Genomic DNA, 11,282 nt, shown 5'->3' with positions numbered 1-11,282 from the left:
ATTGATATAATTTAGGGAGAATTAATCATTAAATTGGCTGTCTAAATACAATAACAAAGAGCTGAATGACGACAATTTCGTTCCTTCTATTGATTGAATAATGTCGACGAAAAGTACACATTGAGTGTATGGATGGGATTGTTGAATTGTTTCGTTTTGTTGCGTTTGTCGTTTTCTTTTTGTTTTCTTTTTTCTTTATTTCAGTTTTGGTTGGTTTCATTTATTTATTTCTCTATTCATTTACACAAATATCAAGTATTGCGCGCACGGATTTAAACCACGTCCATTAGCATGTGAGTAGCCCGCTCTACAAATGAAATGCCTAACAAACCGGTAGCAGGGATAAATTATGGCATAAAAGATTACGTCACACAAGAAAAGTTATGTTTGTCTTACTCAACTCTCTTCTTCCCTCCCTCCCTCTCTGCCCCCCCCCCCCCCACCTCTCTCGCTCTCTCTCTCTCTCTCTCTCTCTCTCTCGCTCTCTCTCGCTCTCTCTCTCTCTCTCTCTCTCTCTCTCTCTCTCTCTCTCTCTCTCTCTCTTTCTTTTTTTTTCTTTCTTCTTTCTTTTCTCTCCTTCTCCTTACGGTTGGTATCTAAGTTAGAATGCGTACAATTATGTCACGAATTACAGAGAACCCCCACCAAAATCAATAAAAATAACCAAATAAAATACCCCCCCCCCCACCCCCGGTTAATCGGGTTTAGTCCTTTATATCACATTAATAAACTATAGAATGAATGAAATTGACATCATTCGGCTCTTTGTTTGTTTGTTTTGTTGTTATTTTTGGTTTTTTATTTGTTTTAATTTATTTATTTAAAAAAATAATTTTTTCTTTCTTTTAGACTGCCAGTTGGAAAATTACTTCTAATTTTTTTACTAAATTATCCGTATTGGACTATAGACTTTTAAAGTTACACTTAGTTTTGTAAGTTGGTATCATTAATCTGGAGAGTAGAACATATAGGTATTTTATTTTAACGTTTGGCATCAATAAATTTAAGGCAGGGCATCTTTTTAAAAAGCTGGATCTTCGCTACTTTACTAAACATGACTGATTTTGCAGTCATAACTTGATTTGAATAAATTATAGAAATGAATATATCTCCATATTAATTATTTTGGCAATTTTATTGGTGTGTTATGTTGATATGTGTAACTTTATTCCGACTGAACATTCGAGCAGTTGAACATTTATATTACCTTCTCTTGGTCTACTTATAACTACAATTAAATGCGTACTTTCCATATGTGTCATATCCAATGTCGAATTTAATAATTTAGTTAATTGTTTTGAACTTGTCAAATGCAATATGTATAAACATATCCGACGAAGCTACTCTCCGATAGACGATTGAGTGACACATTGGTTAAATCATCTTGAGTTCCGATGTTTGCTTATTTGCAAGTCTGATAACCCAAAGTGTTACAGGATTTTATTTTTTGTTACATATTGTCTGTTAAAATAAGCCCATAAATATCAGACCTCCAAATGTGTTCATACGTCTATCATCATCATCACCATCATCAATGTTATTGTTGTTATTATTATTATCATCGTCATCATCATCATTATTATTATTATTATTATTATTATTATTATTATTATTATTATCATTATTATTATCATCATCATCATCATCATCATCATCATCATCATCATCATCATCATCATCATCATCATCATCATATTGGGGACAGCGTGGCTCAGCGATACGTCTTTGCTTCGTACCCAAAATGTACGAGTTCGACTGCCTGCCTCATTGTGTGGCCTTGAGCAAGACACCTCTCCCTAGCTCATTTTCCAGAGTTACATTGCTGCTGACGATTGGGTTGTTCCAGTCTTTCCTTGGAATAGACCCTAAAGACAAATTTCCCCTTGGGGATGAATAAAGGGAATTTATTTAATATTGTTATTATTATTTATCATTATCATCATCATTATCATTATTATCATCATCATTACTATCATCATCATCATCATCATCATCATCATCATCATCATCATCATCATCATTCAACTCAAAGTTTGGATCTTTTTTTTCTCTATTGTTACAAGGCCATACACTTTACGAAAAGGAGAGCCTGGTAACGTGTGGTTTGACCGGGCTACTTTCGAGCCAGACGGAGTGGAGTACATCGAAACCATAGACAAGATGGCGAAGCATTTATCTCACTTGATCCAGACGGAGGTGGATTCAGGAATACCGAAATCGAAAATATTTATAGGTAGGTTTTTTCAGTTTTTTTTCTCTTTTGGTTATATTTATATTATTTGATAGAATCGATTGTGTAGCTCTACGCTAAGCAGTTCCAAAAACGTATATTATATAGTAATAAACAATGATATCATACTTTTGAGCGATGATTTACGAGTAAAAAATTGTTCGTAAAAGCATACATTTCTCTCTGTGTTCTCTCCCTCCCCCCCCCCCCTCTCTCTCTCTCTCTCTCTCTCTCTCTCTCTCTCTCTCTATATATATATATATATATATATATATATATATATATATATATATATATATATATATATATATATATATAAATCGATCTAATCTTTTGTATCTTTAAATGTTATATTTCAGTTGGATTTTCAATGGGTGGTACAATGGCACTACATTTAGGCCTTCGATTTGAAAAAGAAGTGGCAGGAATTGTGAGTCTGAGTACCTTCTTGTACAGATGCAGCGAAGTTTATAAGGTATTGATTGCTAATTTCTTATTTTACCAACGTGTCATTACAGTTTGTCGGCAATGAATGCTTATTGAATTGCGACTTATACTTTTACAAAACGAGAAAAAAATATGTTTCATGACAAGGACAGCGGGAAAATGGTTGATCCCATGCCTATAGAAGTAACAAAGTTGACGTTACTCTGCTCTTTGCTATTGTTTTTAGACAGCCATTTGGATGATTAGTTCTCACTAAGTAATACAAATCAGACTATTAAAGGTTAAAGGTTACACATAGTTTTGTGTAATGGTACGTAATAGCAGACTGGGGGTTTTGCGAGTAATTTAGCTAAACGCATAACATCAATTCAACAGTAATTGGGTAACTTGGGGGAAGTACTTTGTTCCCAAAGGGTAGCAAGCTTTCTATTGTCCTTTTAACGCCATGGAAACCGATATCGATATTTTCATGATAGGTAATGGGAAGCAGAAGTCGTGACGTCACAGCTTCCTCTCTTCCGGTTCAAATCTCATTGCAAGTATGAAATCAGTCCTCAAGAGACTGACAATGAATAGATTGCACATTGAATCATAAGATGGTATAACCATTTTAGTGGCAAGTTGTAAAGGCAGATTCTTATGATCAGCTTCGGGGTGTAATCGAGCGAGGATGGATGATCTTTATTGACGACCAGCATTTATTTAGGCTAGGATATAATATACCATCACTCTGAAACCAGAAGTTGCACAATGTATGGATTCAGTCCTTCGGAGGACTGTTTTATAGACTTCCAATGACATTGGAACCAGTATTTTGACGTCGCACTATAATAGTCCCCCTATTTCCTCCATTAGAAAAACAATCCTCTGTTAGATTGTTTTTCGAGATCAAGATTCGAACGAAGAACGGGACTCAGCTTCTCAGAATATTTTTGAATATGTTATTGTTATAGATTTGTGACAATGTGAACCTTACTCATATTGGCGATATGAAATAAAGGTTTTGAACATTCAATTTCGAAACGAAAGACAAGATCTCGTTTGATCTAAGGTCTCAATAAGTGCAAGGAGTCAGTAACAACACATTTTAAATATTAAACAAACAAAAGAGTAAGGAATTGTTATTTTTCTCGTTGAAGAGTATAATGATAAAATAGAATTTCATCTTTAAAATGTTTTTTTTTTTTAAATTCTATTCGTATCCGACATAAGTTGGCTCTATTCTCACCATTTATTTTTAATCAATGAAAATTTTACAAATATTTTTTACTGCATTGTCTCCTGTGATAAGCGACATGTCCACTGTCATTGTTATTACACAATATTTTTACATGTACCACGTTAATCGACTAGATAGTGCTACTATTAATCAATTATTTTTTTCTATTACAACTTTAGATGCTCGAAAGGGAAGTTAACACTTACCCTCCCATACTCCATTGCCATGGAAACATAGATGCTTTGGTGGATCATGCCTGGGGAGTAGAGACTAAGGAACGGTTACAGAAGTTAGGAGTGGAGAACATAACATTTCGTACTATTCCCGGCCTTAAACACACCGTCAACAAAGAGGAATTGAATGTGGTGAAATCCTGGATCATGAGTCATCTCCCAGAAGAGTGAACCTCAAGACACGAAATAAATTCACCCATTTCTTTTTTTCAATTGGAAGTTCATGGAGTATTCCTCTTCAAAACACATATTTTTAACAAACATGCTCTAGGTTTGATGAGATCCTAATTATGAAATCATATTCCAAAAGAGTAGATCCACAGACAAAACCTTCAACACAATGTTTTGTTTGTTTTTATTTTTAAGGGTTTTACGGCGCTTGTCGTGACACATTTAGGACATATCGGCGCCAATTAAAGCGAAGAATATGGGATTGTGGAAAAATTCTAGAATTACAGGTAAAGGTACCCAAGAAAAAGAAAGATTAAGGGGACTGGTTCAAACAAGGGACAGATGTAGATTCATGAGCATTCTATCAGTATCAGTGTGCTTAGTTTGAAATCACCGGATGAACACTCTCAAATATTTACAGAATATATCCCAAAAGAAAACGTAGCAAACAATGCACGACAGAGAGATGATTTACAAGGGAAAAAAATAATCTCCCATATCAAATACTAAACATTTGCTTCCCTCTCAGATACGGACTCAGACAAGGACCAGGACTTAGCAACACGATTCCAAGACAAAGACAGAGCAACTCGGACAACAGATATAAGGGAATAGAAAACGTAGCAAGTGACTTCCTGACAACAAAGGGATGTCAAAGGAACCACCCACTTAACAAAAATAAAGAAGACAAAGAAGAAAAAAGGAATAGAAAACCAAAGATAAAAATAAAAACGAAGAGAAAAATCTCAACTCCAAAAAGGCTTGGTAATGCCAACGAACATGCTCTAGTTTCAGGACAGAATTAGATCTTGAAACATCTGAACGAGTATACTATGGTTTGCTGGGATTTTTTGTTTGTTTTTGTTTTGTTTTCACAGTGCTTGTGGACACAATTAAGTCATTTCAGCGTCAATGACAGTCATACAAGTACGGTGGAATGTCAAAGAAGAAGAGGAAGACGAAAGGAAAATGTGGCTGGACAACATCACAGAATGGACAGGATCGACGCTGTATGAGCTGACAAAGAAAGCCAATGACCGAGATGTGTGACACCGTGTTGTGAAGGCTGCAACCCGCAAGTGCCCCCCCCCTCCCCCCAACAACCAGCCGGTCATGGGAATGAGTGAATGAGTGAATGATAGACGAAAAGTTGTAGATTTGAAGGTAAACAAACAAACAAAAAAAACAAAAAAAAAAAAAAATTGAGCTTTTATATAGAGCAATATCCACTAAACGTGCTCAAAGCGCTTTACAAGGGATCCCTGGCCAACAACAACACATAACTCGTAGGACGAGACATGACGCCTGTCAGACGATATTACAAATTTTTGGGACAACGACAACGCTGTTAACGGCCAGGTACTCATTTTACACCTGAGTACGGTGAGAGAATGTGAGTAAAGAGCCTTCTCCAAGGACTCAACTATGCGCCGAGCGAAGCTCGAACCCAGGACCTTCCGATCCGAAAGCGAGTGTCAAACACACCAAAGAAAAAGCAAGACAAAGGAATTTATTGAAATCCGGAACAGAAGATCCCACGAGCACTTCACCGATCTGCATATTTTGACTTTTGACACATTTACAAATTACAATATATTAAAAACGAATTAATATATACACAGAGAGACTACTTAAAGTACAAAAGTATCATCTTGAAAAGAATGTCACCATTCAGACTGTCTCCCTCCCGGCTAAGAATCCCCGCAAGGAGCAGAAAAAAAATCAGAGTAATCTCAATCTAGAACAAAGTAAGCAACGTGGATATGACAAACAGATATAATATAAGAGATAGAAGACACAGCAAGTGACCTCTCTGCCCACCATCGGCGGTCAGACCCTACCCAGAACGAGTATGCTACACACAAAAACTTGCCTTTTATAGTAGATTTCAGACAAGTTATCGTTATAGTTGCATTAAAACGTACACTCACATTTTTGAACTATTAGTTTACACCTCACTCTTCTTAGTCAAACTCTTTTAAAATGAATTTTAAGCCAGGTACCAAATTTGACTTCTAAGGCAATTATTCTTGTCATAATATTAGCCCATTATTCCCTAAATGTGCACAAAGCTCTATACAAGGGGTTTTAAGCCAACAGCACCGCTTCACATAAATGATGAGACGACGCATGTAAGACACTTTTGCATTTCTTTTACAAAGATAATGCTGTTACCGACCAGGTACTCAATTTACACCCGAGTGAGGCAAGAATGCGAGTAAAGAGCCATTTCCAATGACTCGATGTTGTGCTGCCCATTGCGGAACACTGTAGTTGTTTCACAGCACTATCTGAGGTCATACATTTTGGGATGCGTCAAAAGGTTTCATGCTCTATTCTTATATCCGAGTAAGACTATTGATGCATTGAGTTTATCCAAAAAGCTCATAACATCCGCCAGCCGGATATAGTGTAACAACACACAAAACTATGTGTAATCTCGAACGTTTATAGTCTTGATACAATTTATTGAGGGCTACTAATAAAAAAAAGCTGGCTAAGAACAATAACAAAGAGGTGAGTGACATCAACTTCGTTCTATCTATAGTTAGGATGTTTTGTTTTGTTTTTAAGGGATTTACGGAGCTTGCAACACATTTAGGTTATATCAGCGCCAGTAAAAAGGAAGAAAATGGGGTAGTCAAATTCTAGAATTACAATCAAAGCACCCAAGAAAGAGAAAGACAAAGGGGAACTAGGAACAAATAGGAATCCGATTCCAAGAGCATACGATCAATGTACGTAGTCTGAGATCACCTATAAGTCTCATCCGAACACAAGCACAAGATCCAACAAAGAGGAATACACTCAAATTTTTACATTTCATTATACATCAAAAATAATCAATATAATAATACATAACAGAGAGATGATTTACAAGGAAAAAAATATCTTCCAAAAAAATAACTATGCATTTGACTGTTTCCCTCCCAGCCAAGGACTCCGGCCAGGGCCAGGACAAAACCAAGTAATCTCATATAAGGGGATAGAAGACAAGGTAAGTACCTCCCTGGCCACTGCGGAGGTCTATAATAGTTAGGTCGCATAAAGAAACATGCACACAATTCAACTAAACGGGAGCCTCTCAAATGCTTACAATAATATATAGTAGAGAAAGTATTTTTAAAAAGCAGCCAAAAAAACATTAATTAAAAATACAATATCTGTTAAGATCATGAAAGTGAGTATGCACTTGTTTGTTTTTAAGTGTTTTACCGCGCCTGCAACACATTACGGTCATATCAGCGCCAGTAAAAAGGAAGAAAATGGGATAGTAAAAAGTTGTAGAATTACAATTAAAGCACCCAAGAAAAGATAAGACAACGGGGAATTGGTTCAAATAGGGAACAGATGTAGATTCCAAGAGCACACCTCAAAGTACTAAATTTGAGATCACCTAAAAGTCTCATCCAGAACAAGCACAGGTCTCATCTAAGCGGGATACACCCATGTTTACAAATCGTGTATAATATGTAAACAAAACAATACAATGCATAACAGAGAGATGATTAACAAGGAAAAAAAATCATCTCCCAAAACTCTTACATTTGACTAGTTTCCCTCCCAGCTAGGATATCCGGCCAGGGCCAGGACAAACCAAGTAATCTCATTCCAAGGCAAAGACGGAAAGCATGTTGGAAAACAGATATAGGGGGATATAGACAAAGTAAGTACCTCCCTGCCCACTATGGGAGGTTAAGAATCCCACCCATAGCATGCACTGTGTAAGATAGTAATATAAAATGGGGTATGTTATAGAGCCAACCTCAACCATAGCATTGAGATAAATGCAAAACATCATTTAAGAAATTCTTCCTTCTTCGATATGGAATCAACTCTTAGGACTGAGCCCAGTTTGATTACTAGTCGAGGGAGTCGAGTATTTTCATGCTTTGGCTGCCAATTTATGATACATACTTTTAAAAGCTTTATCTCATTGAGATAATGCGTTGCCTCCAATAAAATAAATTAAAAAATCAACAGTTTGCAGTTTATTTATTTATTATTATTTATTTATATTTTTAAGGGTTTTACGGCACTTGCAACACATTAAGATCATATCAGCGCCAGTAAAAAGGACAGTAAAAAGCTCTAGAATTACAATGAAAGCACCAAAGAAAAGGTACGACAATGGGGAATTGGTTCAAATAGGAAACAGGTGTAGATTCCAAGAGCACACCATCAAAAGTTTGAGATCACCCAAAAGTCTCATCCAGACACAAGCACAGGTCCCCACTAAGAGGAATACACTCAAATGTCTACACATATGTTAAAAATAACAAAAATAACAATGCATACGAGAGAGATGATTTACAAGGAAAAAATTATCATCTCTCAAAACTATAACTATACATTCGACTGTTTCCCTCCCAGCCAAGGACTCTGGGCAATGTCAGGACAAAACCAAGCAATCTCACTCACTCCAAGACAAAGACAGAAAGCAATTGGAAAACAGATAATGGGGAATAGAAGATGACACAGCAAGTACCTCCCTGCCCACTTTGGGAGGTAGGAACCCCACCCAGGTTGCAGTTTATAAAAAATACTCTCATTTCAAAAAATGAAATGGCAATACATCTACTAACTACTTTTATTATAAAGCCATTAATACAATTAAAATAATTACCTTTGTCACACTTACACCATAATATTTTTAATGATCTGTATAAAACGGGTCTGTTCATTTGTTAAAGGATTTTTGGCCAAGTAGGATAGGTGGGTGGGGGGAGAGAGTTGTTAGATCTATAGCCTAGCGTCTTTTCCCGTTTGAGTTAGAATTATAAGTTTTCGGGTTAGGACTTGGTGGAAACAAGCGACTCCTGTCGCTTCTCCCTTTGTCATTAAAATTGTATTAACCCTCCCAGAGCACACACAAAAAAATGAATAGCCTGATATGAGCAACATTGAGGTTTGTGAGAATATATTCTTATATTGGCATTTTTCGATCATTTCAGCGCAAGTAAAAAGGAAGGTGACAGAATTTCCAGAATACAGTACTCGCCGTTTGTTTGTTTGTTTTTAAGGGTTTTACGGCGCTTGTAACACATTTACGTCATATCAGCGCTAGTAAAAGGGATGAAAATTGGATAGTAAAAACATTCTAGATATACAATCAAAAGGACTTTAGGAAAAGGTAAGACAAAGGGTAATGGTTTAAATAGGGAACAGGTGTAGATTCCAAGAGCACACTATCAGTAACTTAGTTTGAGATTACCTAAATGTTTCACCAAGACACCAGCACAAGATCCCACAAGAGGAATACGCGCAAATGTTAACAAATCAAATGTTAAAAAAATAAAAAAATAACAGTATATAACAAGGAAAAAAATTATCTCTCAAAACTATAACTATACATTCAACTTTACCTCCCAGTCAAGGGCTCCGGCCAGGGTCATGACAAAACTTAGTAATGTCATTCCAAGACAAAGACAGAAAGCAATTGGAAAACAGATACAGGGGGATAGAAGACGCAGCAAGTACCTCCCTGTCCACTATGGGAGACAGAGCTCGCTGGACGCAAGCAACACGGAAATGCTTGGGTTTGTTTTGTTTTTTTTTTTGCATTTAAGGGTTTTTGCTTCCAACACATTTGGGTCATTTCAGTGCTAGTGAAAAGGAAGAAAATTGGAGAGTCAAACTTGCTAGATTTATTATAAAAAGCACAGAAAAAATAAGACAAAGGGAAATGGTTCAAATAGGGAACATGTGGATTCCACGAGCATACCATCAATGTACTCAGAGATCACCTAAAAGCCTCATCCAGACATAAGCGCAGGTTCCCCCTGAGAGGAACACACCCAAATGCTTAAAAACATTACATATTCAAAACAAAAAAATATAATGGTAGATTACCGATAGATGATTTACAAGTGGGAAAAAACAAAATAAGCCCATTCCAAGACAAAGGCAGAAAGCAGATTGGAAAACAAAGCAAGTGACCTTACTGCCCAGTATGGAAGAACAAAAACCTCACCCACCAACACGGAAAGGACAAATAATGTAGGTGGATAGAGGAGATAAAATGGCCGTGGACAGATGAAGAATTAACCAGCCTCCCAAAGATCAGTGGTCCACCTCACCCTAAGGAGAATAATATTACTCATCAATATCACTATTGAGTACTAGCTCATTTTTAAACAACCAAGAGAGATTAGAAGTAGATTAATTTTCCTAGCATGGTAATGACCAAATGGTTCAAATCCAGAGAAATATTGCCATGATCCTTGACCACGTCGTCTACAAATCAGCCATTTGAAGCAGTTTTTTTTTGGGGGGGGGGGGGGGGGGGGAGGGGGGGGGGGGTAACTCAAATAGCAAAGCATTAATTCTTGAATTAAAACTTCCTAAAACATTTTTAGTCCTCAACAACTTTGAGGTGGCTGTTTGTAATTTAATAATAGCAATCAACGAGGCGTGATTACGAGAAATATTCGCATACTCCTACAAAAACTTTCATTCTTTTATTTAAGCATACATTCATGATACAGGTTCTAATTAATTATCTACAAGTTTTCAGACATGAAAAGGGTGACGTCACGAAGCGAGGCGCCTGCTGATTGGATGGTCTGTAAGACAGTGGAAAAGTGCTTTTTGAGGTCTTTCCATTGCTGGGGATTCTTGTCGATTTCAAACAAGAGATCCACAATGCCAGGAAAGCTACTTCCTGCGTAGGCGTCATTAGCATTCTCAGCAAATATCAAATGCCTGTGGATAAAATGAAAATACGAATTTCAGGTAGGCAAGCAGTGCACAAAGATAACGTAACATGCAAGAAAGAATATATCATTCCAAGTCGAGTGTTAGCTTGGGCAATATTATTAACCCCCAATTTGCTAATCTAGGCCAGCATGGGCGATTGGATTATCTATATTCCTTCATGGAATGTCCAGGCGACAGTATCTCATGGTGTCACCTTTTTCCTAGCACTCTCCAATACATTTAAAATAAATCATTATAAATCTATATCGAGAATTTTAATACA

General features: G+C 36.6%; 2 protein-coding genes across 12 annotated transcripts in view; one reads left to right on the top strand and one right to left on the bottom strand.

The window, feature by feature from the left end:
• The window catches only part of LOC144956256 (lysophospholipase-like protein 1), a 10,359-nt gene extending 5,991 nt beyond the window's left edge, over positions 1-4,368 (top strand). The window contains exons 3-5 of the mRNA XM_078886697.1: positions 2,064-2,233; positions 2,590-2,705; positions 4,076-4,368. Coding sequence (XP_078742823.1) covers positions 2,064-2,233; positions 2,590-2,705; positions 4,076-4,300 — 511 coding nt within the window. The 3' untranslated portion in view covers positions 4,301-4,368. The remainder of the gene's footprint in view (positions 1-2,063; positions 2,234-2,589; positions 2,706-4,075) is intronic.
• A 3,916-nt stretch (positions 4,369-8,284) lies between these two features.
• Positions 8,285-11,282, bottom strand: part of LOC144956123 (N-acetylated-alpha-linked acidic dipeptidase 2-like) — a 79,446-nt gene continuing 76,448 nt past the window's right edge. For all 11 annotated transcript variants that reach the window (XM_078886555.1, XM_078886503.1, XM_078886549.1 and 8 more), the window contains one exon: positions 8,285-11,005. In XM_078886555.1, coding sequence (XP_078742681.1) covers positions 10,804-11,005 — 202 coding nt within the window. In that variant the 3' untranslated portion in view covers positions 8,285-10,803. The remainder of the gene's footprint in view (positions 11,006-11,282) is intronic.

The sequence above is a fragment of the Berghia stephanieae genome, chromosome 1 (genome assembly GCF_034508935.2).
Source record: "Berghia stephanieae isolate SIO BIC M18660-M18661 chromosome 1, UCSD_Bste_1.3, whole genome shotgun sequence".
In the NCBI taxonomy this organism is placed as follows: domain Eukaryota; kingdom Metazoa; phylum Mollusca; class Gastropoda; order Nudibranchia; family Aeolidiidae; genus Berghia; species Berghia stephanieae.
The sequence above is the reverse complement of the archived record's forward strand: the minus strand, read 5'-3'. Positions and strand labels throughout refer to the sequence as shown.